This window comes from Anguilla rostrata, chromosome 2 (genome assembly GCF_018555375.3).
Source record: "Anguilla rostrata isolate EN2019 chromosome 2, ASM1855537v3, whole genome shotgun sequence".
Classification (NCBI taxonomy): Eukaryota; Metazoa; Chordata; class Actinopteri; order Anguilliformes; family Anguillidae; genus Anguilla; species Anguilla rostrata.
In genome coordinates this window covers 34,170,988-34,198,595 of record NC_057934.1, presented here as the reverse complement: position 1 = coordinate 34,198,595, position 27,608 = coordinate 34,170,988, and the positions used below count along the sequence as shown (strand labels likewise).

The following is a 27,608-nucleotide window of genomic DNA, read 5'->3' as shown; positions in this document are numbered from 1 at the left end:
AAAAGAAGAAATTGATTCAACTACATAGCTAATCATGGTCTTTAATTAAGACCATAAGTAGAATCAGGTGTCTTAGTGCTGGGCTGAAACATTTATTGAAAGCATCTTGCTTTTTGCATGATTATTTGGAAACCACAAATTTACTGGTTTTTTTCTCGAAGCCCTCCAGTGTCTGAATGGATCAATGCAACTGAGCTCTCCTAGTGCAGTGGGAGAAGGTGAGCCACTCCTCGGTAGAAGCTTTAATTCTCTGTTTTCCTTCCTGCTTGACTCTGATACTAGTTTCAAAAGAATAGAATCCTGTAGATGCAATGCCCTGGAGTGTTTATGTGGCAAAACTGCACAAGTCAACCTGTCATTGGAGACAAAGTTTATTCTGATTTTATCTGAATCTATTTCATTCTACAATGTTAACAGGTAACATGTTGTCTAATCCCATAGCACAATGCATGAGTGAGGAGCCGAGAGCGTATGCGGGCAAACAGGAGGTCGATTGGACGAACATCTATGCTTTTATTCAAGGTTGCCAAGTGCTCTAACTAAGACAATTTAATATGTCCAGTCTCATGTATTTCCTACTTGCTCAAATCACCACTAGCAATACTGCTTGTAATGTTAGATTATGATTTTACTAACAATCAAAGTTCATTACATTTTTTTTAGATGATACTTTAAAAAGTAATGACGATAGAAAAATGGCCTAAAAGTCCCTGGATTATTATGTGCACCCTGGGGAAAAAATGCAAAAGTATAAAATGGGAGCACAAACGTCTTATTAAAGCAATTTTTTCGAATCTTTTACAATGATGCAATTGAATGTCAACATCCATATACAATGGCGCAAAGTGCTGGCCATAACCCAAAGGCATGGAAAACCATCTGCAATGCCAAGAGACTCGTATAAATTGCTGTGATTTTTGAACAATCAGCACGGCGGAGATGTTGTCATGATAGAGTGTGGAGTATGATTTAATGATCGAGCAAAAAGTAATGGTAGTATTCTTCTGTTTTGAGCTACATTTTAAAATCAAATACATATAAAAGTAAGAAGAATTATTGTAAATATTTCAATGAATAACCCTGGAAAAGCAGAATGGTGCATCCAAAATTTGCTGCGCTCCTAACTCTGTGGTCAATAGAGCAAAACTGCCCTCTGCTACGTCCGAGTACCATGCATTGTTTGATGAACTTGAAAACAATGCTGATTTAGCCGTTTTCTTGTGTCCAACCCCGCAGGCACAGACTTTTTCCTGAAGCATCGCTTTCATATTCTTAGTATCATAAATAGCCATGTTTGCGCCAGTGCATGATAAGGCACTGGCTCTAAGCAGGATTATGGGTTGAGTCCCATTGGGTAAGCTTTTCTCTTTGCTGTGAGCTCGAATGTTAATAAAAGAGCCTTAATCAATCCTGGGGGAAAGTGGCAAAAGTAATAAAACCTGATTGAGATTCGAAGTTGATGTACTTTTCATATCAATCATATCATACCAAACATAAAGGTTGAAATTTGTTCTCTCAGTCCACAGCAGAGTGGCGAGCGAAGCTGCTGGGCTCATAACCCAGAGGTCGATGGAGCGAAACCATCCTCTGCTATGTTTTCGTGCCAAGTGCCTAAATAAGAAACAGAATTTCAAGTATGGTAGATTGCTGTGATTTCCTTTGAAAATCCCACCTGATGCAAAATGCTGCTTGTAATTGAGTTCAAGATCTATGATTTCTCAACAATCAAAGCTTACTTTACCTATTTTCTGGTTTTGAATGGAAGGTACATTTTTAAATCCAAATTTCACATATTTTAAAATCCAAATAGTACTGTAAAGAAGATATTATTGTCAAATATGTTAATGAATCACCCTGGAAAAGCAGAATGGTGCATCTGGAAATATGCTGCGCTCCTAACTCTGAGGTCAATGGAGCAAAACTGTCCTGCACTAGGTTCAAATGCTGTACTTTGTTTGATGATCTTGAAACAATGATGATTTTGAAATTTTCTCTACACTAACATACAGCAGAGTGGCGCAGCGGAAGCGTGCTGGGCCCATAACCCAGAGGTCGATGGATCGAAACCATCCTCTGCTATGTTTTCGGTTACCAAGTGCCTAAGCAAGAACAGAATTTCAAGTATGGTCAGATTGCTGTGATTTCCCCTATTGAAAATCACCACCTGAGCAAAATGCTGCTTGTAATTGAGTTCAAGATCTATGATTTCTACTCAACAATCAAAGCTTACATTTACCTATTTTCTGGTTTTGAATGGAAGGTACATTTTAAAATCCAAATATCACATATTTTAAAATCCAAATAGTACTGTAAAGAAGAATTATTGTAAATATGTTAATGAATCACCCTGGAAAAGCAGAATGGTGCATCTGAAATATGTTGCGCTCCTAACTCTGAGGTCACTGGAGCAAAACTGTCCTGTGCTATGTACAAATGCCATCCTTTGTTCGATGATCTTGAAACAATGCTGATTTTGACATGTTGTTGCATTCATGCCATTTTCTCTAGTGCAGCAGAGTGGCGCAGCGGAAGCGTGCTGGGCCCATAACCCAGAGGTCGATGGATCGAAACCATCCTCTGCTATGTTTTCGGTTGCCAAGTGCCTAAGCAAGAACAGAATTTCAAGTATGGTGAGATTGCTGTGATTTCCCCTATTGAAAATCACCACTGGGGGAAAAGTGCAAGTATAAACCTGATGAGATTCGAAAGTTTTTTTTTTTTTTTTTTTTTTTTTTTTTTTTTTTTTTTTTTTTTTTTTTTTTTTTTTTTTTTTTTTTTTTTTTTTTTTTTTTTTTTTTTTTTTTTTTTTTTTTTTTTTTTTTTTTTTTTTTTTTTTTTTTTTTTTTTTTTTTTTTTTTTTTTTTTTTTTTTTTTTTTTTTTTTTTTTTTTTTTTTTTTTTTTTTTTTTTTTTTTTTTTTTTTTTTTTTTTTTTTTTTTTTTTTTTTTTTGAAATCACCACCTGAGCAAAATGCTGCTTGTAATTGAGTTCAAGATCTATGATTTCTACTCAACAATCAAAGCTTACATTTACCTATTTTCTGGTTTTGAATGGAAGGTACATTTTAAAATCCAAATATCACATATTTTAAAATCCAAATAGTACTGTAAAGAAGAATTATTGTAAATATGTTAATGAATCACCCTGGAAAAGCAGAATGGTGCATCTGAAATATGTTGCGCTCCTAACTCTGAGGTCACTGGAGCAAAACTGTCCTGTGCTATGTACAAATGCCATCCTTTGTTCGATGATCTTGAAACAATGCTGATTTTGACATGTTGTTGCATTCATGCCATTTTCTCAGTGCAGAGAGTGGCGCAGCGGAAGCGTGCTGGGCCCATAACCCAGAGGTCGATGGATCGAAACCATCCTCTGCTATGTTTTCGGTTGCCAAGTGCCTAAGCAAGAACAGAATTTCAAGTATGGTGAGATTGCTGTGATTTCCCCTATTGAAAATCACCACCTGAGCAAAATGCTGCTTGTAAGTGAGATCAAGATTTATGATTTCTGCTCAACAATCAAAGCTTACATTTACCTATTTTCTGGTTTTGAATGGAAGGTACATTTTAAAATCCAAATATCACATTTTAAAATTCAAATAGTGCTGTAAAGAAGAATTATTGGAAATATTCCAATGAATAACCCTGGAAAAGCAGAATGGTGCATCCTGAATGTGCTGCTCTCCTAACTCTGTGGTCAATAGAGCAAAACTGCCCTCTGCTACGTCTAAGCACCGTGCATTGTTTGATGAACTTGAAAACAATGCTGATTTTGCCATTTTTTTGTGTCCAACCGCGCAGGCACAGACATTTTTCCTGAAGCATCTTCGCTTTTTCATATTTTTGGTATCCACGTAAATAGCCAAAGTTTTCCAAGCCCCAGTGGCCTAATGGATAAGGCACTGGCCTCCTAAGCCAGGGATTATGGGTTCGAGTCCCATCTGGGGTGAAGCTTTTTCTCTTTTTCTCTTTTGCTGTGAGCTCTGAATGTTAATAAAAAGAGCCTTAATCAATCCCTGGGGGAAAAGTGGCAAAAGTAATAAAAACCTGATTGAGATTCGAAAGTTGATGTAATTTGTCATATCATATCATATCATACCAAACATTAAAGGTTGAAATTTTGTTTTCTCCTAGTCCACAGCAGAGTGGCGCAGCGGAAGCGTGCTGGGCCCATAACCCAGAGGTCGATGGATCGAAACCATCCTCTGCTATGTTTTTGGTTGCCAAGTGCCTAAGCAAGCACAGAATCCCAACTATGGTGAGACTGCTGTGATTTCACCACCTGAGCAAAATGCTGCTTGTAATTGAGTTCAAGATCTATGATTTCTACTCAACAATCAAAGCTTACATTTACCTATTTTCTGGTTTTGAATGGAAGGTACATTTTAAAATCCAAATATCACATATTTTAAAATCCAAATAGTACTGTAAAGAAGAATTATTGTAAATATGTTAATGAATCACCCTGGAAAAGCAGAATGGTGCATCTGAAATATGTTGCGCTCCTAACTCTGAGGTCACTGGAGCAAAACTGTCCTGTGATATGTACAAATGCCATCCTTTGTTAGGCCAGGGATTATGGGTTCGAGTCCCCTCTGGGGTGAAGCCTTTTCTCTTTTGCTGTGAGCTCTGAATGTTAATAAAAAGAGCCTTAATCAATCCATGGGGGAAAAGTGGCAAAAGTAATAAAAACCTGCTTGAGATTCGAAAGTCATATTATACCAAACATCAAAGGTTATACTTTTTTTTTTTCTTCATCTTTTTACGATGAATTGCATAATTTTAATGTCGCCGATGGAAATGGGAAAAGGGAAACGTGTATTGCAAACCGACCTGTAACTCCAATCCTTATCTGCCTATCCAAACTGAAAACTGGCTAGTCTTCGAAGGGTACTGGGCATGGTTGGCTTTGAACACCGAACTTCGGACAGTTTGCCAATAGTCTGAAACCAAAATTCTGAATAGTGTACCCCCAACAGAGAGTTAAAACGTCACCCAGAGTACCTTCAAAAATAATAAAGGGAAAATAACAAAGCAAAATAACAGTTGTGTCCTGGATGGATGAACACACTAACTAACTGGAACACTATACGGTGAGCAGAGGGAAACATGAGGCTCGAGGCCGAGGACGAATGAATGGTCAAACACAAAAATCCAATCGGCAAACAAACCAAAGAGGCTAGGCAAAAATCAGCATCGAATATGAGAGCTAACGATCAGACACACAAAATCACAGGGCAAAAAAACTAGAAGGGCGAAGTCAAGATTTGGAGTCAAAGGGAACGAGTCAGTGGTCATACACAATATGTAATCAGCAACGAACCAGAAGAGCTAAACATGAATCAGAATCAAACAATAATATGGTCAAATACGTGAAGTCAACTGAAGCAATCACTGAACACAACACCACAAGCACAAGTTCTAAGAGCTAGTCTCCGCTGGTAAGTGGAAAACGGCGGCTTTTTCAAGCTGAGTAACCGGAGGTAGAAACAGCCAATCAAATGACGAACTGGAAAGACGAAACACACATGATGCAACAGAGAAACATGTTAACAAACTTACGACAGGGGTCCTAACAAGGAATGGTCACAATTGCCCCCCGTCCCCACAAAAAAAAGTGATGTTTACTCATAAAACCCTACATAAGATGACTCAGTAGTGATAAAGTTCTGAAGAGAGGGTGCACAAAGTACATTAAAGAGGGGTATGAACAATTGTGATAAGTTTTATGAGAAAAACATATTACTCGCTGAAATAAATCTCTGTGAAATTTGTATAAAAAAGCAGAATTTTCCTATTTTTTTGAGAATACATTGCTGATTACTTGTATTTGTTATGTTGCATGTTATGCAACCTTTTTTGCTAATATGCATCAAGGGATTGAATCAATTTGGATGGCTATATACCATGCCATCTGAATTTATCCACACTCCACTGATGCACTTGTCTGAAAGTCAGTCTTTTCCTACTGTACGTGTAAGGACCTGAGGGAATAACGAACCCTCTTTCAAAGTCACTTCTTTTCCTCTTGCCATCTTGATCCAAAATCAAAATCAACTGGGCCTGCTCAGCATTTTCATGACACAGAGCATGATAGGACGTTAGTTACTTGATTGTATCATGCAGTACCCCTGTATGGAAGCATTTGTTATGTTTCTCCACAAATGTATTGAGGTTGTTCCTTTAATTTGTCACCCGTCAATACATGCAATAGAAAATGTGTGAAAATTGCTTGTCTTTGCGATAAAATGGGATAATTTGCATAATAAAAAACATAAAAACAGACTCATATAAAAAAAATGAGGCAAATGCACCAAATGATGAGAAATTTTTATATGGCAAACCTTTGTCTAATAGTTGATTTTGATGAATTGCAGAAATTGAACATCAATGTCAAAAAATCTATATGGCTACCACACAATCACATGCCTTGTGTGCTGCAACAGGCTTAATAAAAACTGAAATAACCATGTGGGAGCTGTTTTGTTGCACATTCTACTTTTAAGAGGCTAGTCGAACTTCATAATGACTAAAATCTACTGTAGCTGCCAAATTTTTCACATTGTAGCAATGTATCATGTAATTTTGAGAGAGCATACCCCAAGGACTTTCGGTTCCAAGTTTCATCTCAATATGAATTTCGCTTCATAAGAATGCAATTTTTGTATTATGCAATTATTTTATATTTATGAAATGGTTAAAATTAACACATTTTCAGTCACAGATGTTACTAATGTTTTTACTCAACCACATTCAAATTTGGTGCATTATACTTATATCAGAGCATTTTATGTGCACAGAAAGTTTAAGAACAATTTACACAATTTTGACAGACACAGCATATTTCCATTATAATATGCAAATTATGAGAACGTGGATTGGCTTGCGCAGTCACATTTTGCTAAAATGAATTTTGATAGCCTACAGTTTGCAGATAATGTGTACTGAACCAAGATTCATGCAAATTGGAGCAGTAGTTTTTGAGAACATATTTTCATTAACATGCTAATTTTTTTTTTTAATGGAGGAAAATTCAATATCATTCAGTTGTAAATATCTTTGCAAAAATGTTTAATATTATGAGGAGATACATACACATAAGCCTCAGACCTCTGCAATGCACAATAGTTTTGTTATGAAGGCCTAAAGACTGAACAAAAATCAGTGTTAATGCCACCATATGGCTATGTTTGCAATAATGTATGCCTCCCTTTGTGTGTGGCTGTCATTAGCTGCCTATATACCATATGGCTGTTACAATTACAGTGGCAGAAAAATAAAACAATAGTAACAAATGACATAAGCAGCAATTCTAGAGTCCAATCATGAGTAGCCAGCAGCAAAAAAAAAAGTAAACAGTGGTTGACTGATTTCAAAATAGTGATCAGTAAGTAGTCACAATTGATACAGAAATTGTTCAATTGAGAAAAGCCAGTCTTATGTACAGTGGCATTAGTGTATGTTAAAGCCATACACTCATGATTTGCACTGTTATACCATGAAGCAAAATAACAGATGAATTTCATGCAAGATATGCACACTCCTCATTTGCATAGATAACATTTTTCTTTCATTAATAAAAAATTAACAAAAACTTGTATAATGAAATTATTAGAATTACATTTGAATATTAACAAAGTTTAATAAACAACATACGTTTGATATACATGGTGTGTACGGTTTGGCTGTCGCTGTGCTGTACTTCTAAGAATTTCATGCTGTTAGATGGTAGACAGTATTTTGAATGGAGAAAATATGCAGCACAGAATACGGTAATTTCCTTTCCGAAATTGGCCAGTGCAGCCCACATCACAGGCAACGCGTGGAAAGTCAAACGAAATAGAAGTTGACTCAAACTTCGTTCAAAAAAACATTTAAGTGTTTACACGCCCAATCGACTTCGTTTTGAACATCCGGTAAAATGTGTTCGACTTTGATATTATTTTAATCTACAAGTGCTTTATTCGGCCATTTTCGTTCGGCTACGATTCACTTCGTGTGCAGTCTCGTTAATCGGAAATCTCCGGAATAGTTCGACGTGGTCGGTAACGGTCGGTGTGTTTAAATCTTCGGAGCTCCGCTTCAGGCAGTAAAATTAAAGCAAGGCGAAGAGGAGCCGAGGAGAACGGAACCAGCTAGGGTTGAGAGAAGGCGTTTGATTGCGGAATGACGGTGCTGCAGGAACCTGTCCAGGTAAATCAGAAAAATACATTGATTAACGGCGTGTTCCCATGTGCAGTTTAAGTGGCGCTTAGCATTAACCCACCAACCAGAAACTCGGACTTCTCTGCCGGAAGGACTCAATGCCCATAAACCGGGGCCTGAAAACAAACACAGAGGCCTGGCTAACTAGCTAATAATCTGAGTGGAGAGATGCATTTTTGTATTTGTATTGAACATAGTCTGAAAATGCGGGTTCGGAATGTACACGTGAAATTAAACATAGTTGCAAATATGTCTGCTCTCACGAGATTGCTATTGTAGCTTGCTAGCCAACTAGCTAACGTCAGCTAGCTAGCAAAGGTTAAGAAGCGCTTGTTGGCGTTGACGCTTGCAATGCATCAAGCCAGGTGGTTTATGCTGTATTACTGTGTTCTGAATGGTCCTAAACACTCAAATATTGTTTGAATTGGTCACATAAAGTCACCTATGTTGTCAATCAATGAGTCGAAATATGATTTCCTTATGATAACTATGCAACATGGAATAGTAAGTAACATGGTAATTAAATATCTTGCTAAGAAGCTAGCTTGTTGACCATCTCAGTTGGCAAAATTGGTGACGATGGTAATTCTGCTATTACATTGACTTCATTTTCTCTTTGTATTTCGGAACATTTGGATAGATTCAGCAGATTGATTCGTAGTTCATAGGACCTTTGAAATTGCTCTGTATTCATGTCAATAGTTTAATTAACGTTAATTTATACAGCTAACGTCAGCTTGGGAATAGAGCTCGCTGGCAAGCTGCGCACTGTTGCACAGTCATTCTGTATTCGTGGTGGTAAATACAAGCGTTTCCTTTGCAGAATGATTTTCCCTGTGTTGTGGGAAACCGCTTGTAAAAGTATTGCGAATGAGATCGTTGTCGTTATGGTATCGTGTCACAGCGATTTAAGAATGCCCTCGACAGCCGGCATAGGAACGGGATGAAATGCGACAGAACACTTCAAACCCTCCCTCCTGTGGCAAGCAGGATGCCAATCTTTCAGCCTGATCGAGCCCTCACACGGGGTGACAATGTTTATTGGTAAATGTGCTCAGGCCTTACGCCACGACTGTAGTGAGTTCACAATGTTGCTTTCTTTTTCTGCTCCCAGGCTGCAGTTTGGCATGCACTTAACCACTATGCCTATTGGGATGCAGTGTTTCTGGCAGAGAGGCTCTATGCTGAAGGTAAGGAGTGAGGCTTTTGGATCATTTGTACTGGGCTTCCACTGCGTTGTCCTCTGCCTTATGAGGGTCCAGTTCACAGTGAGAGCGGCACGAACAGGCAGAGGAACACATAAATGACCATCTGGGGTACCGTTTTTGTGTGTATCTGCCTCAGTCATCGCTGAATCAGAGACCTCAATTTGGAAACAAGCTCTACAAAGTTGAACTATTTGTTTATTGATACGCAGTCATTTAGGTTGCAAATCGGTCACGCCAGCCAAATAACGTGAGGTGAATCAAGAAGCTTTAGACCCACGCATCTGGAAGTTGTCGACGTAATCGACGTTATGAAATGTACAGGGTGTCATGCAGAATCATCTGAGGCAGTCCTGCATTTCTGTGTCCCGGTAATGATTCATACCACCCTATATGCTTGGTCTATTTGAGTCATGTTTGGCAGTGGTTTCTTTCTCCCTGTTTTGATAGTGCATTCTGAAGAGGCACTTTTCCTGTTGGCGACATGCTACTACCGCTCAGGAAAGGCTTACAAAGCGTATCTCCTCCTCAAAGGGCACAGCTGCACGACGCCTCAATGCAAATATCTCCTCGCCAAGTGTTGCGTGGAGCTGAGCAGGTTGGATATTTTTTAATTTTCTAAAAAATATATATATTTATTTTTTGAGGTACCTGATAGTGGGGCTTGACGATAAACCATACTGATTATTATCAAATATTTTATAAATTCAATAACGATCGCCGCATGATTATTTTTCTTTATTGATCTGAACATCCACATCAGAGGCTAATGAGTGCTTGAACCAAAAACATGCACGATAGCTGGTGGATAGACAGTATTGACAGAAGGCTATACACTCATGTGATCATGTGGCTTCTTGAGATTGGATGGAGTTTGGATGACTACCACATCAGGGGTGATTAAAGAAAAAAAAAAAAAAAACAGAAGGTCGCGTTGATTATTATTACACTAAAAATGTATTTTTATTTATTTTTTCATTAGTTTCGAGATGGTTTATTGTCCAGTCCTATCACCCCACCTAGGGGTGCATTTGAGCCTGAATGCTCTATTCAGGAGTGTGCAGTTGGTGCATTGTGTACAGATTTCGTAACCAAAGTGATAGTTGGAAGATGAGAGTGGTGGAAAAAGTGAGCATTAAACCGAAATCAAACTGGAATAAGTGCATGTTCAGAAATGAATAATTTTCTTGGTTTATTTCCTTTGCCAGGATCACTTAATTGTAGTACACTGGTGGGGGTTCGTTTTGGGTTCATTTACTCAGGAAGGATTTTCATTCTCCCACCAAACCCCCCCACCCCCACCCCACCCCTCCCACCTTCCCCCCGAACACCGAACAGTCATTCATTTCTTCCCCCCTGCACTCCTCAGGCTCGCGGAAGGGGAGCAGATCTTAACAGGAGGCGTGCTGAACAAGCAGAAGAGCCAGGACGACATCGTCACCGAATTCGGGGACTCGGCGTGCTTCACCCTGGCTCTGCTGGGCCAGATCTACTGGTACGGACCCCACCTGCGCGCGGCCTTGCCGATTTTGTTTTCACACAACCGAGGCGGGGGGGGGGGGGGAATTGGGCTAGACGAGTTATGAGGATGGCGTGGGGGGGGGGAAGCACTCAGGTCTTGACTTTGATGTGGAATTAAGGTCAAGCGGTGATAGATCACTCAGAGTTATTACAGCGCATTGCAGTGTGCTCCAGTCCTTGGGATGCAGAGGAGGAGCAGAGGAGGAGCAGAGGCGTCTCCTAGCCCGTCGCTATCCGCGGTGCGAATTCTGCATACCGTGCGCCCAGGGCCCTCGGGGCTCCGCGATCCTAAATGAGTGACAGGATGCAGCGTTCTGCATTAGCTGCTTCCTCCAAATGGAATCTGATTCGAGAGGTGCGGAGAAGTTTGGACTGCATTTGGCATCTGCATTGCAGGCCCGCAACGCAGCCCTCCGATTAATGACCAGGCACCGAAGAAAAGGCACTGTGCTGAGATGTAAAAGTCTCAACGTCTGGAAGCGCTAGTGATTAAATCGCCATTGATTAATCTCAGGCCACATATAATGACGGCTGTTAGCGGTACCCTTTTTCAGCCGCTGCCTTTCTGACGTCATAATGGCAGAAGGACGTGTTTGAGAAAATATCTGTTATGTTTGCAGTGTGACTATGTGCTTCTTAAACAGTGTTAATATGGCGTTTGTTTTTATTTATTTATTTATTTATTTATTTATTTATTTATTTATTTTTACCCTTTTTAAACAGCAAAACGGACCGATTAGCCAAAGGTTCCGAATGTTACCAAAAGAGCCTGAGTTTGAATCCTTTCCTCTGGTCCCCCTTTGAGTCTCTGTGTCAAATAGGTGAGTCATGCATGAGTTCTTTTTTTGCTCATTTAAAATGCCAGTTGGTTTTGCCTCATTCCCACTTTGTCGTCATTATATTGCTCCCAACAGAATTAACCACGCTTGTAGAAAAAAAAAAAAAAAAAATTATATATACTTAATTCTGCCGACCTCTTACGTGCGCACTGTTAAATCTCTACAATTATGACATCCATGAACATAATAGTGGAGACTCAGTACTCAAAATGTTTCATTCGCTGGATTACGTGTGCAAATGTAACACCTCTCAGAACTATTGGTGACCAGTGAAGGGCAATTCCTTTTTGTCTCATACAGTAAGTCACATAAAACATTTTAACTGCCTTAATTAAATAAAATCAATGCAAGCAGTGAAAGACCACACTTTCTTCATTTAAATTTCATGATCAGCCACACAATCCTGAGCTGGAAATGTAAGTGAAGGCTGCATGTTTTTGTGTTGTTTCCGTATCTTCAATGCCCAAATGAAAATGCAGCTTCTAAGATGTATATTTAATTGTGTGCCTGGGTCTGTTGTTTCTTGCAAGCCATATTTTCATTTGGAGATTTGTTCAATCAAGATGGGGAAAGGAAATGTATATGTACTGCCAGCTAAATCACCCATGCTTTCTTGCACTGAATAATGTTTTTGCTTATTTTAAATAAATGAAACCGTAATAATATGGAAACTCTGGGCAAATTCACATTTTCCTTCTGTGAGTGTGGGTTGGTAAAAACTAATTTCATTGCATTCACTGCAACTCTGCTTGTCCCACCCATTTAGGATTTAAGTAGCGTAGCTGAGGTGAGGATGTGCGTAAGCCTTGTGTAGCTGGGAGCACGGAAGATGAGGTCATTTGTGACTTCCTGTCAGGTAGTGTGATGAATTCAGATCGCTCCAAAGGGTGAATGAACGGTTTGCACAAACCGATTCACCTCAAAGGCGCAAATAGCGGCAAAATCCTCAAGCTGTTTCTTCACAGCATTTAAAAAAAAAAAACTAAACCTTCCAAAAAAATGACGCTAGGTCCTCTTACTTTTGATGGCCAGTCGGATACACACCAAAAAACAGATGCTAGGCACTCTTACTTTTGATGGCCAGTCGGATACACACCAAAAAACAGATGCTAGGCACTCTTACTTTTGATGTGGCCAGTCAGACACGCACCAAAAAACAGACACTAGGCACTCTTACTTTTGATGTGGCTGGTCAGGCACGCGGCAAAATACAGACGCTAGGCACTCTTGTTTTTGATGTGTCCGGTCTGATCCGCGCTGCTCTCGGTGTGCGCAGGTGAGAAGCCGGACCCCGATCAGATGTTCAAGCTGACGTCCCTGCAGAACTTCAGCGGCAGCAGCCAGCCCACGGGCGGAGTCCTCACCCACACCTCCAGCCACAGCGTGGCCCACAGACCGATGGACACGGTCCTGATGGAGACCCCGCAAGACACTTTAGTACGTCCCGTCGGCTCCCTGCCCTCGTGCCGCCTTTCCACATCCAACACGGTCGCATTTCAGACTAGGTCCAGGATAGTAAAGGTGGCCATCTTTCTGCAGAGCCAAGGTTTCCTAAGACTTCTGTTGGCTTGCAGTTTGGTCTTTGGGGATTGATTGATTGAATGATACGGTGTTGTCCGTCATGAGGTTTTTGTAGCAGTTCTATGACTGAATGAAATTTCTAGAAGTGCCAAGCAGACTGGGACCGGGTCATTTTGAGGTCATAGTCAACTGTAAATATATGATGAGTAACTTGGCCGCCAGTTTGTCTCTACCATGTGACCTGCAGAGATTTGAACCTGTATTTCAATGATTATCCTTTGGTAAATGGTAAATGGACTGCATTTATATAGCGCTTTTATCCAAAGCGCTTTACAATTGATGCCTCGCAATTGATCCTTTAGGGGTCTGCATAGGCACTCCAATGGCATAGTCAAGTGATTAACTGTAAAGTGTTTTTGATTGAGACATTTATAAAAGCAATTAGTTGATCTAATATGGGGAGAGTCAGGAAGGAAAATGATGGGAAAAGATGGAAGTTTAAATGCTATGAAAAGCACACCTTTGTATCTGCATTCCTCACTCCTGGTCCTGGCAAGCCGCAGGGTCTGCTGGCTTTCATTATTACTCAGAACTTGAGTTGCACAGCAATCGATCAGTTAAAGTAGTTGATGACACATTTAACTCCAGTCACCTGGTTGATTGGGTCTGAATCGGTTGCTGATCTTAAGGAAAAAACAAACACCAGCAGACTGGTTCTTCTGGAACAGGATTGAGTATCACTACAGTAAAAAGGAGTGCTTCTATATAAAACGAGGGTGTCCAATCTTACCTGAAGAGGACCAGTGTGGCTGCAGGTTTTTGTTTTAGCCCAACACTAATACCCCTGGCTCTACTTAAAGTCTTGATTTAAGACTATGATTAGTTCAATCATATATAAAATTGTTTAATTATTTTTTTTAAACATAATACATATATAACTGCTCTCATTTGTAATGTCGCCATTTCCCACTGCTTCTGAAAAAACCTGTCAGGCCCCTGTAAAATGTTTAAAAATACTGCAGCGTGTCCACCACAGTAGTAAGCAATCAAACTGAATTTAACGCGTGAGTGTTGCTTATAAACATCTCTGTCAATCATTATCTGTGCTTAATTAGTGCCAATTTATCAACTTAGATTATTGAAGTGGTGCAAGTGGAATAATGTTTTGAGAAAGATGCTATCGTGACCTCTAGCTGGTGGAGGACTGAGGTACAATGCATAAGAACAAGGGGGGGCAGTCTGGTGGCCCCACTGGTGAGACATTGCGATTTCACATAGATATTGCTGCTCTACAACCAACGTGTATACAGTTTTCAGTGGAAAAGGAAAGGAAGTTTAGAGGAAGTTCCTCCTCCATCTACAGAGTATGCTGCAAAATGTGACCTAGGTTCTCTACAAAGCAGCAGTATTATTTTAAATTATTATGGCAGAAAATAATTGTTGGTTACCTCAGTATAGTGATGTGTTGTAAGCATCTGGAATGTGAGCATGCCGAGCCAAGCGACCAGGTCAAAGCTCAATGGAATTCTCTTAAGTAGCATGGCTAGTTTCAGTTTCTGAACAGACTGACAATCAATAAAATTGAGCTGTAGGTCAGTGCGCCCATTACACATTGAAATGACTGTCAAACCAGTGTATGTCTACACTGACTGCCTATGCTCAGGCGTGTTTAGTTATGTTATGTCATATATTATGATCCGTGCTCATCAACATTGTTGTGTAGAAAGGCAGTCTTGTTGACTTTGGCTACCTTAAGCAAAATGTTGGCTTTGTTGCATGTAATCTTGAGAGATCAGCCCTTTTTCTAAATTTCTTCTCTCTGTTTTTCTCAAGGAATTAAATAGACTCAACCTAGAATCTTCAAATTCCAAGTTTTCTTCTTTGAACACGGATTCCTCTGTATCCTACATCGACTCGTCTGTAATATCCCCCGATTCTGTGCCCCACGGGACTGGAAGCTCTCTACTATCCAAACAAGCGCCAAACAAACCAAAAAGTGGGCGTAGTCTACTTGGGGGACCGGCAGCCCTCAGTCCACTCACTCCTAGGTATGCGTGAGCGCTTCACCTTTTCACACAAAGTTAGCTTTCTTGTGTAAAAGCCTGTGCTTGTGCGTGTCGTGGCTCGAGTTCTGTCCATCGGTGGGCTGACTCAATGTAGCCTAACGCAGTGTTTCATAAACTATGGGTTTCGGGAACGCAAAATTGGCCATGGGGGAGTGGGTCCCGGAATGAGGGGTCTCCACTAGGCTACTCTAGTATGTGTATTTGATGAGCCCCTGAAAGGTTTAGTATTTGGGGTCCCGATATTAAGAAGTATTTCTAAATTGGGTTCCAAAATTTAAAAGTATAAGAAGCAGCGGTGTATTGATTTTATATGGACTGTAAGAGGACATTGTGATGCGCTAAATCTGATCGAGCTGTTTGGTTAAAGGAATGTTTGTTGGCGTGAGGAAGCTTTCGGGAAGCATTCACCCCATTCTACATTCTGGATTGTTAATTTGGTTTGTCACGGGCCGGCCATAATCCTAGGCACGTGCGTCCAAACACAATGGTAGATTCTGTGGATTTTTAAGTGGATCCATGTACAGTACACCTATTTAAACACAACTGAAAGGAAAGATTTCTTGGGTTGTGTCATGGATGTGTCACCTTGGGAAAGGTTGGTAAGTCTGCAGGAGCCTACAATGTTAACATAAAGTATTTGGATTTGATGTACCCTACTTCAGCCAAGTCCTAGAAAATTGATAACTGATCATGTCTTTCTAAATATATTCAGCCTAACACATATGTAGTAACAAGCCAGCGACTGGAGATGTTTTGCACGTAAGCCTGGTCATTTTCAGGCAGCTTCCTCTGTTTTGACTACAGTTTTGGAATCTTGCCACTGGAACCAAGTCCGGGAGACTCGTCATACCTGCAGAACTTCACCAACACGGGCTCCGTCATGGATCCACCCCCTCCTGGAGTCCCACCAAAGAAAGTAATTATATTCCAACGTGCACCTGCAAATGTGCAGCTATGTATATATAGAATCTTATGTGAAAGACGAGCTTTGCAAATTGTACATCCCTCTGGGTATTAGGGTTGGGGAGATCCTTTGTTTGTTAAGATCGGACAATTATGACCCTCAGGGATGGGCGATTGTTTCGGGTGGGGGGGGGGTGGTTTGCAGTTTTGATTGATAGCCTAGCCTAGTCAGTGAAAGGTTTTATTGTATGCTATTATTAGGCTTTAGTGTTTCCACTGGTAATTATTAGCTGTGGTGCTGCATAACATAAATCCCCCAAAATCAAATAAATTTCAATGGGATGACTGACAACACTCAGTACAACTTTCTGAAAAATTATCTGACCACCACAATGCACGAGATGCTCAGAACTGGCTGTTGCTATTGGTGGCCTTGATTTGTATCTTGCTAAACCAGCACCTCGTGATAATGCGCTGTACTTAAGGCTCTATTTACTTTGTTTAGTACCTATATAAATGTGATTATTTTTATTTTTAATTGTAGAAAAAGTTGGCTCTAGGAGTAGAGATCACCGATCCCTCATGATGATCACAGACCCCAAGATGCATTGTCAGTCGGCAGAACTTTTTAGTACTGGGTACTAAACAAAGCAAATGATTTAAATAACAATGGCCTAATTACCTCATGCGTAAAATGCTCAGTAAATTACAGGTTGCCTTTTTAAAAAAAAAAAAACTTTTGTGTCCGTCTTTCATTGCAGTCTCTAGCCCGAATAAGCCAAGCTGGAACGAAGTCGGTGTTCGCACAAAGTGGGAACAGCAGAGAGGTTCTCCCAATACCTTTTAACCAGACGCAGAGCACTTCCCCACAAACTAGGTGTGTGCGTGTGTGCATGGATCTGCGTGCCTATGTATGTGCCTGTGTGTGTGCCTGTGTTTTGTTTGTTTATTTGTTTATTTGTTAGGATCCCCATTAGCTGTGCCCTAAAGCACTGCTAGTCTGTGTGCCTGTGTGTGCGTGCGTGCATGAATCTTTGTGCGTCTGCGTGACTGTGTGTGCCTGTGTGTGTGCGCGTGCCTGCGTGTATGCATCTGCGTGCTTGTGTGTGTGAGGATATGCATCAAAGAGCTCCGGGAAGCCTCCTGCTTCCTTCTAAATGCTTGAAAATGTGAAACAAAAGTACGTCTAAGGAATTGGATCAAGCCCAAGCACACAAAGCATTAGAGGTCGGCTGAGATGGGCTCATAGAAGTTTGTAAAATTGGTCAAATGAAAATGAATGGATTGTTCAAAATGCATATTATTAATGGGAACAGACTGTTGCAACCTTGTTGTTCATTTAGAATTAATTTATTTATTAATTGAATGAGCTGCTAATTTCTGCTTAGCTCTCCATTTTAATGGAAAATATCAAATCAGATCTTCCATGGGAGGAAATGAACAGCAAAGTCAAACTTATGGTGTTCTGTCTTCTTTCAGTTAGTTTTCTCACTCTTATCTTTGACACCATGGGTCTGCTTATTTTTATTTTATTTATTTTTTTGCATGTTTTGCACTTTTTTCATGAAAAGTGCCTCACCGCTGAGCTGCAGGGGAACCTGTTGTTTTTCAACCGGTGTGGAGTGGCTCATTAGCGTGCCCTCAGGTTACCAGGCGTGCCTTGGAAAATGGTCACATTCCACCACTATTGCACGTGTGGCATTTTGTGACGTTTTGGTAGTTAATGGGATCTTGGTGTGCCGTGGAATTCTTTTATAATCAAAAGTGTGTCGTTGCAACAAAAAAAAAGGCAAACACTGGTGTAGAGCTGTTGTGGCAGGCTCTCAAGTGTGCATGAAGACGTTGAAACAAATGAAAGATGTCGTTTTTTTTCCCCCCCATTCTCCCTGTGAAGTACAACGCCTCAAGTGCTGAGCCCAACCATCGCTGCGCCCCCAAACGTGCAGCCGAGGAGGAGCTCCAGACTGTTCACCAGCGCCAGCTCCACTGCCAAGGTAACTGCCCGTCAGCTGGGCATGGGGCCGTTTGCTGAAGCCAACCAGTGCTCGCTAGCACACTTGAACTTTTAGGAAAAGATGTAATGAGAAAATGCTTCGCAATGCCTTTTAATGGGTCTGTCACTGTAAAACAGGATGCAGGCACAAAAAAGAAACAAATTAAAAATAGTACCCGAGTGAACGCAAGGACAAATCCGCTTGTAATCGTTTTGGAGAAAATTGTAAAATGTCCCTCCCCTACTGCCAACCTAGTTGAAGTAGCATATGGCTTGGTATTCCACCGGAGGGAATAAACAGGAGGACTTCACTGTTCTTGCTTGCGAGGTACGCAATGTACCCATTATGTTGAATTTGTATTCCAGATGTGCAAGACTAGTATAACTTATGGTTGGGTAACAATTGGCAGTTATGGGCAGATTTTGGAAAATCGGTCGCTGCCAGTACCAGACCACATGCCAAACGCATCATTTTACAAATCAGTTTTGAAATACCTGAGGAGTCTCATCCCTTACACAGCCTAGAGGTGACACCAGACCTTAAATTGCCTCTACCCCCATCTATAACCTTAAACATTACTGTGGGATGCTACAGAAAGTGCATGTGTATTTCTGAAGTCTGTTAAGTGTGCACGACTGTATACAAAACATACACAAGGCTCCTTTTGCTTGGGGGCGATAATCCTGCTGATTTACAGAGAATTAAAGCTCAACCCTTTTGTGGGCCTAAACAGATGTTTGTTACACACACACACACACACACACACACACACAGTGTTCACATGAAAAGATAGCATCCTCTGTTGGAAAATAAGGGTAAATGAAAGAAAAATAAAAAGCAGATAGCCAGACCTCCAGTCTGCAGTCACAATTCCTAATATAAAAATGAGTGGGACCTCCTTAAAAACACAAATGCAATGCATTTGGGCAAATAGATCACTTGGTTTAAACTTAAATACATTTTGTCTAGACTGCAGTGGGCATTTTTTTGTGTGCAAACATACACATTCCTTGTCAGGCATTGGTGTTTGTTCGTACTTAAACAAGCTTTTAGGTGGCCATTGCTGTGCACTGTACTTTCTTGTTCAAGTCTTGTTTGCTAGTTTTCCAGTGCCAAACTAAGAAATATGAAATGATTAGTAACTCCTACCTGTCAGTCTTAAGTATACAGACCAGCCCTGGCTTCGTTGTTTTGTCAAACATGCATGGATTTTATTGGCAAAATCATTTGTTAATATTCCAGTTTACGTATTTGAATATTCCATTTCCCCGAATTTGCAGACGTGAGAGGCTTTTTACAAGCAAGAGATATTTGAATATCCGTATGTATGCTTGCAGCGAAGCTAACATCTGCTTCCCACAACAGGAGAACAGCAAGAAATTGAAAATGAAGTTCCCCACCAAAATCCCAAACCGCAAAACGAAGACGAAAACCAGTAAAGGTGGCATGACTCCCTCCAATATGAACGACAGCATTGAGCTCCTGAAGCTGGACTCCTCCATCATGTCTGACGGGAAGGGGAACATGGCTGCACCTCAGCTGCAGGCCTTCACTCTACAGAAAGCTGCTGCAGGTGGGTGTGGCCTTACACACTTCCTGGTGTGGTAGTAAACAGTGAAACTTTAGAGGGTGTGTGAAATGCTTCTGGGGGAAAAACAATGCCACTGCTGTCTATTGGGTGTTGCTATGACATCCGCTCAAGCGCAAGGCATTGCAGCTTCCAAGTGATTTGGGAAAAAAAAAAAAAAACATCACATGATCCATGATTGTACATGGAAGCTGTACAATCCTGCTGCTGATTGGCTGTCTTATCAACACCCAACAGATATGATGTCTGCCCCCCCCACCCCCCCCCTCCCAAAAGCATTTCATACAGCCTTTGAGGTTTGGATGTTTTCTACCGCATCAGGTATGATTAAAGAAGAAGAAGAAAAAAGACAGAAGAAAGCCAATGCTCTGCATGGCGGTGCTGATTGTTATTACCATAAAAAAAAAAAAAACATTTTATAATCATCAGTATGGTTTATTGCCCAGCCATAATTTTCACTAAGAGGGCCATTACAGAATAGATTTGGCAGATTTAATTGTCTTTTGCAGGTGTACAGCAGGTACATGCGTTCTTGTTAATAATCAGTGTTTATACTGGGGCCAATATGAAACCCCAGCAGACGGAGAATCCATTTTTAGTGTATTGCCAAAGAGGAACAGGTGGAATTTCAAAATGAATTCCCTAGCAAATGTGCACAAGTCGCGGGCAGTCATTGTGGGCTGCTTGTTCATGAAGTGATTCAGAGGGAAAAAAACCACTTTCTGGTGGTTCAAGTGCTCCTTTGCTTTCCTGTGTTACCAAACAATGCACAGGTCCAAGAAATTGTAATGTTAGTCTTAATGTAGATAAGTAATGTGTAATATGAAGGAGTGTATTAAAAGCTAAAGGCTAGTAGGGTTTTCTCTGTAGATTCTATAAATTTGAGTTATCGAGCTTTAGCGTTTTCAAGTCTCACATCATGGCAGCGTTTCATTTTGCATCTTCCTTTGCCATTTTTAAATGAGTAGCTTCAGATGTTAAATGTGTTTTTTTGTTTGTTTGTATTTTTAGCAATAAGTTAATAGTTTCCCCATATTAACACATTTTTGGCACAAATGGAACCCTATAATTGTAAGATTTTCTTCCTTTTTTGTTGGAAATTAGCATACGCTACAAACACAATGGTGTAATACATCTGAATTTCTGTGTATTTGTATATGTCCCCATCAAATAAACCGTACGTGCAAAAATTGGTCGGTTTAGAGTAGTACTGTAAGTTAATGGCAGTTAAATAGCAGAACTGCACAGGACTCCTGTGATGGAAGTGCCTGCGCCTCCGTTGCAGACGGGCTGATGAGCCTGATGCGGGACATGGGGAAGGGCTACCTGGCACTTTGCTCCTACAACTGCAAGGAAGCAATCGGCATCCTGAGCCAGCTGCCTTCTCACCACTACAACACGGGCTGGGTGCTGGGCCAGATCGGGAGAGCGCACTTTGAGCTGGCCGAGTACATGCAGGTAGGAAGAAACGCGCCGGGAATGACGCACGCCGCCATCGGCGCGCAGTGTCCGACCGGGGCGTCCGTCCGTCCGTCAGGGGAAGGACCCTACAAGTTACAGAGCGCGAGGGCCCTCTTGCGTCACTTGGCTTCGGGAGGTGCATTTGAGCTCGTAAAAAGGAAGAAGAGCGGGAGAGCGTTTGGCGTTTTTGTTTACTGTTGGGGAAGTGTGGGGACGGCCTGTGAGCTGTCAGGAAAATGGCCGAAGGAAACTGGAGCGGGGGTGGTTTAAAGAGGGAAATCATTAGGGAAAGGAGAGATTGCTGTTAAGAGAAGAGAGGAGCTGGGATCCGTAGGACAGGTACATGTGAATATGAGAATTGTGCAGGGGCGTAATGAGGCCAGAAGGCTGCACAGCTGGGTATCTGATGAGCCAGTGGATGTCACCGACGTTGTCCTTGAGCAAAGTCGTGGAGAGGAGGGGGAGGGTTCAGAGAGCATTAAAGTTAAAGATCAGTATACTGCCATGAGTTGCTATCCATTTGTTTAGATCTGTGATTAAATGCATGTAAATAAATAAAAAAAAGCACATTCATTAGTATTCATGAAATAGACCTTAGGAGTCTTGAGTAAAGTAACAGATACTGTATTTTATTCTTATTAATCGTGTAGCTCTGACATGGCTGTAAACGTGCAACATGATTGACAGGCTGTGCGTTGTCCTGATTGCCCTCATTGCATAGAGCTGTCCTGATTGGTTGTTAACATTCTGATGCGGTGAAATTTTAGAGTGGCTGATTTCAGAGCCTGGGGCAGTTGGAGAAACTGGATTTTTATTAGAGCTTATAATTTATTGATATCTGTTGGAATGTGAATGAAATGTAACCAAAAAACTTACACACTACACCTTTAAGTTTCTAAATCAGAGCTGGAGATCTGACACAGCTTGTTCATTGTGTGTACATGCTCTAGGAAGTTCACTATATTTTGGCAGCTCACTAAATGGTCCCACATCTAACTGATACAATGTTAATGTCATATAATTTATGCAAGAAACATGATCTCCATGGTCTTCTCCATCTCTTTGCATTTTGTGTGTGTGCGTGCATGTGTGTGAGAACGTGCGTGTACGCGGGCATGTGCACGCATGTTGTATACTACCGCTGTTTGCTATCTGCTGTACAAAACTGAACTAAATTGAATGAAGTCAGGAGAAATGTATTCTTCTAATTTCAGAATGTTTAGATAACATTGTGAGCTTTGGCTCTGGCTGCAGTGAGAGCTGATTGGTCCCGTTGTCCCTGCAGGCAGAACGCGTATTCTCCGAGGTGCGTCGCATCGAGAGCTACCGGGTAGAGGGCATGGCAATCTACTCCACCACCCTGTGGCACCTCCAAAAAGACGTGGCCCTCACAGCCCTGTCTAAAGACCTCACCGACATGGACAAGAACTCACCGGAGGTAACCAGTCAGCTTTTATTTAAAGGGGATTAAAGGATGTGAATGTTTTACCTTTAAACTTTAATGGACACCATGGTGGACCACTAATGGACTTCTTACTGGATGTATCATAACCTGTTTTTAGGGTATAGTGCCTTGCAGCGTATTTTCTGTTTTAAATGCGACGGACAGTTTCCCTTGATATCCCATTGCTTCTCTTATCAAAACAGGCCTGGTGCGTCGCTGGAAACTGCTTCAGCTTGCAGCGGGAGCATGACATAGCCATCAAGTTCTTCCAGAGGGCCATTCAAGTAGACCCGAGCTTCGCCTATGCCTACACGCTGCTGGGGCACGAGTTTGTGCTGACGGAGGAGCTGGAGAAGGCCTTGGCCTGCTTCCGGAACGCTATCCGCGTCAGCACGAGACACTACAACGCATGGTAAGAGCAAGGCCCCACCCGCCTCTGGCGATGGACACAGGAAGTGCACCTTCGCTGTGTACTACTAATGCCAGGGGCAACAGCGTTCCATATGTGAACCCAGACCTTTCCCTCTCCTCATTTTGCATTGCCAGGTATGGTTTAGGTATGATCTACTACAAGCAGGAGAAGTTCAACTTGGCAGAAATACACTTCAAAAAAGCGCTCAGCATCCACCCACAGAGCTCCGTCCTCCTCTGTCACATCGGAGTGGTGAGTAACTGATTGGAAAATCTTGGTGACCAAGTCACGTTTTTATCACCTGAAGAAGTGCAGATGTTTTTTTGACCTTAATTTACGATGCAGTAGAACCTCAGACGACGGAAACTCAGAGATCCGTGAAGGGTATGAAACTGGAAGTATAAAATGGATACAAAATGATGATCACAAAACTTGAAATACTATGACAATTAGACACGTGAGTAAACTTAACAGCTGTTGCTGAAGAGTACCACATAAGAAAGTCTACCACTTTTGACATAAACAAGGACCAGGACAAAATTAAGCAGTTTGCAAAAGACAGCAGCTCATTGAAGCAAGGGTGCATCATGTGGAAAGCTGAAGAGGAGTACTCTGACAAGACAATGCATTTGTGGTTCACTCAGGAATGAGCAATAGGTACCCCTTTTAGTGGCATTATTGTTTTATTATTTCAATGGTATAGTTTATTAGGTTACCGTTAGCACTGGAGTCAGACATCGTAGGATTACAAAAAATAATAATAAAATCAGCCCTTTAGATGTGAGCTGGCTCCCAGCGTTCACCTAAAAAAGCCACTCAGAGCCGACCCTCCACTACTACAAATTTTTGCGCAGAAAATGTTGCCTATCTCGCCGAACACAAACAGCAGCGACATAAATCAAATGTCGATGAGGCCAGCTAGATTCCAGCTGCACTGCTGCGACCATTGTAAATGTTTAGTGGCACTAAGCAGATTTTTACACGCATATGCCAGTAAAATGGTCGCACTCCAGAGCTCTGGCTTTGTGTACTGTGAAGAACACAAGGCTTTCTGACTAGGTTTTGTGTTGACGCATATCTCCTTGTTGCGATCATGAGGCTGGTAAAGGGCTGCTTTATTTTTTACAGTGACATTTTCTTTCTCCACAGGTGCAGCATGCACTGAAGAAGTCTGACCACGCATTAGAAACTCTCAACAAAGCCATCAGTATTGACCCCAAGAACCCGCTATGCAAATTTCACAGGGCCTCTATCCTGTTTGCTAATGAGAAATACAAGGTCAGTCCTCCAGTTGGGTCACAGTTAATTTCCCAGAAACATAAATGGTAGAGGTGATGGTTAGTTCATTATTATTTAATGCACAGAACAACTTCTGTTACATGGAATTCAATTAACAGAATACTGCTTGTGCCAGGCTACTGGTCAAAATAGTGATTTTGCTCTAAACTCCATAACTTTCTCTTGAAGTCATTTTGTGTCATTCTTTTACTCGGTGTTTGAGGGACATTGTCAAGTGTCTCATGAAAACATGGTCATGGCTTGAAAAAGGCAGTGCTTTCATGTTACTAGATAAATGCCTATTGTAACATAAATTTATTATATTGGAGTAGTCCTTTGTTACTTTGGTTAAAAGAAAATGTGCCCTAATGCTAAAATGTTTCTCTACAGGCTGCTCTTCAAGAACTTGAAGAACTGAAACAAATAGTGCCCAAAGAGTCCCTTGTTTACTTTTTAATAGGGAAGGTATGTTTTGAAATACTTTTAAGAAAAGATGATCACGCTATTCTGGTTTCCCATATACAGTTATCAAAGGAATGTGTCATTAGCTGTTGCTAATAATCTTTATAACGTTGTTCTTCAGGTGTATAAGAAACTGGGTCAGACGCACTTAGCATTAATGAATTTCTCCTGGGCCATGGACCTGGATCCCAAGGGGGCAAACAATCAGATTAAAGAGGCCATAGATAAGCGATACCTCCCTGATGACGAGGAGCCAGTCACTCCTGATGTCTACCATTATGATTCAGGTATTTGGCACTCTTGACTATGTTGGCAAATTTTTGGCAACCATCATCTATGAACAGCAGAAATGTGTTGTGTGTTGTGTTGTTTGAAGCTCCTTCGGGCGGGGCGGCAGTGTAGTGTAATGGGTAAGGAGCTGGACTTGTAACCTGAAGGTCTCAGGTTCAATTCCCGGGTAGGACACTGCCGTTGTACCCTTGAGCTAGGTACTTAACCTGCATTGCTTCAGTATACATCCAGCTGTATAAATGGATGCAATGTAATGCTATGTAAAAAAAAAAAAAAAGGTTGTGTAAGTCGCTCTGGATAAGAGCGTCTGCTAAATGCCTGTAATGTAATGTAATGTAATGTAGAAGTTGAGCAGTGAAGCTTAGCTTGTGTAGCCTGAACGTGCCAGACTGCTGTGACAGTGATGTGCGTCATGTCGCCCGCACAGCAGAGGCAGAGGAGTCGCAGGAGAGCAGCATGACGGACGCCGATGACACACAGCTCCACACCGCCGAGAGCGACGAGGTCTTTTAACCCCAGCCGGTGCCCACGTGGAATCGCGCACTCCAGTCCTGTTCTGAAAGGGGGGGAAAAAAAGAAACGAGAGAACAAACTGCTGCTAATACTGTACCTCTTTAACTCTAGCTTCTTTTTGTACCATCCACTCGTTTTGTTTATCTTCACCACCCTCCACTATGCCTTAGTGAACACCAGGCTCCTGTCACAGTGAAAGCCCCTTTGTTCCCATTCCTGTCACTCTGACCTGTGTACTGTAGCACAGATGGCAACAAATCCTCTCAAGAAGGAAGTGTGCCACAATCTCCAGTCTGTCGATGCCTCACTATTGGGAGGGATGTTTTCGGCCTTGCTGAGGGGCACCACCTGCATCCATACTTTCGAAATACTGACTTTTATTTCCTTGCTCATTAAGAAAAAAAGCCGTTCATTAATGTCCAAGTATTTGTTTGCATTTTTTTTTTTTATTTGTTTAAATTGAATAAAGTTGAATATAGGAAAATAACCCTCTCATTTTTGTTCTGAATGCTCACAAATGAAGCAGTTGTCTTCATCCATTTTTGTGACGTAGAATAGCATTCGGGCAATGTGAGGGCTGCAGAAGCATACATGCGTCTTTTAGCACTTTGCACCCATGGTTTCTATAACTACTGTTGGCCATCTTAATATTGTAGTCATCAAATTCTGTTAATAGGACCTTGTTTATATCATTTCAGACTGATCACTAGTTGCAATAAGTCTTTTGTACACGTGTTCACAATGCATTACTATTTCATATGTAATCCACCTATAATGGTGAGTGGAAACCCTCCATTATAGCCAGTTCATTTTGTATATTAATGGATTTACATATTTTACATGAATATGGAAACTACATTAGTCACCATCTAGGTCATTGATAAATAATATGCAGGGGTGCGTACTCAGTGTTTCTCATGAAAAGTGGTTTGCTTTGATGCTGGGCACATTGGCACCTTACTGGAGATGGTTGCACAAGGGCTCTGAAATGTACCTTGTGTATTGGAGACATCATTCCAAATCCTTGTTTCCTTTTTTTTTTTGGTTCCAGTAGTTGTTTGGGAACTTGATGGTGGTGACTATATTGGTTCCTTTGCCCGAGATTCAGGGAGCTCCAGAAATACTTTTCAAACAAATACAATCAAAACAAGTTTATTTGATCTTTTCATACATTTATAGCATTAAATTGTGTCTCTACATTGGTTTCTTGTGAGAGGTAAACTTAACAGTGAATGCCATCAGTGAAGATCATTGCAGAACTACTTAAAGGATTTAAAAGGGCCTTTTATTGCACAATAAACCATTAACAAATCCTACACTCGGTGAAGTTTATTAATTTGCCAAAGTTGTGATATTTCTCTATCAATGTAAATGAACTTGCAGTGTTGAAAACATGCCCTGTTTTAGAGCAAGATGATATTTAGTTGAGTTGAACGTGGTGAAGCTGAAATCTGCCTCTGAAAAAGAAAGCAACAATCAGTCAAATTGCTTACAGTGTCTGCAGAATGAGTGTGGTGAACATGTTTTTCATTGTGCAAGTGTAACTTGTCTTATTTTTAAATTGTACAGTCTTAGGGAAAAGGTATATGTTAATATATATATATTTGCAACTCATTTTAAGGATGTGAAAAAATTACGGAATAAAATACTTTGAACAAAGCTGTCAAGTCAGTTGTTTGAAACTATTTCAACATTTGATTTGAAGCAATTTCCAAGCAATAGCTATGACAAAGCTATGCAAATACAAACATCATGAGGAAACAATCACACACCATTGGTGGTTGTATAGCCTAAATATGAACCATATTCTGTTGATTATCTCATTTGCACAACTGGAAATGGCTGCAGTTTGAGATCAGTACTTGACTGATCCAATGTGACCAGCACTGGATGTTAAAGGTATGAGA

General features: G+C 41.0%; 1 protein-coding gene and 4 non-coding genes across 5 annotated transcripts; all 5 read left to right on the top strand.

Annotated features, from left to right (window-relative positions):
• The first annotated feature begins 2,007 nt into the window (after window positions 1-2,007).
• Window positions 2,008-2,079, top strand: trnam-cau (transfer RNA methionine (anticodon CAU)). Its single transcript has one exon. It is a non-coding gene; the product is annotated as a tRNA-Met (tRNA).
• A 432-nt stretch (window positions 2,080-2,511) lies between these two features.
• Window positions 2,512-2,583, top strand: trnam-cau (transfer RNA methionine (anticodon CAU)). Its single transcript has one exon. It is a non-coding gene; the product is annotated as a tRNA-Met (tRNA).
• Window positions 2,584-3,874: 1,291 nt separating this feature from the next.
• Window positions 3,875-3,947, top strand: trnar-ccu (transfer RNA arginine (anticodon CCU)). The gene has a single exon. It is a non-coding gene; the product is annotated as a tRNA-Arg (tRNA).
• Window positions 3,948-4,137: 190 nt separating this feature from the next.
• trnam-cau (transfer RNA methionine (anticodon CAU)) lies at window positions 4,138-4,209 on the top strand. Its single transcript has one exon. It is a non-coding gene; the product is annotated as a tRNA-Met (tRNA).
• A 3,811-nt stretch (window positions 4,210-8,020) lies between these two features.
• On the top strand, window positions 8,021-27,360 carry LOC135247847 (cell division cycle protein 27 homolog). The gene is made up of 19 exons (XM_064321758.1): window positions 8,021-8,191; window positions 9,318-9,393; window positions 9,859-10,006; window positions 10,778-10,903; window positions 11,653-11,750; window positions 13,045-13,205; window positions 15,123-15,337; window positions 16,160-16,271; window positions 17,020-17,135; window positions 18,153-18,252; window positions 19,618-19,825; window positions 21,126-21,298; window positions 22,587-22,739; window positions 22,949-23,157; window positions 23,292-23,409; window positions 24,307-24,435; window positions 24,826-24,900; window positions 25,019-25,184; window positions 25,616-27,360. Exons 1-19 carry the CDS (start codon window positions 8,165-8,167, stop codon window positions 25,699-25,701), a joined length of 2,496 nt encoding a protein of 831 aa, XP_064177828.1. The 5' UTR covers window positions 8,021-8,164; the 3' UTR covers window positions 25,702-27,360.
• Window positions 27,361-27,608: the final 248 nt, after the last annotated feature.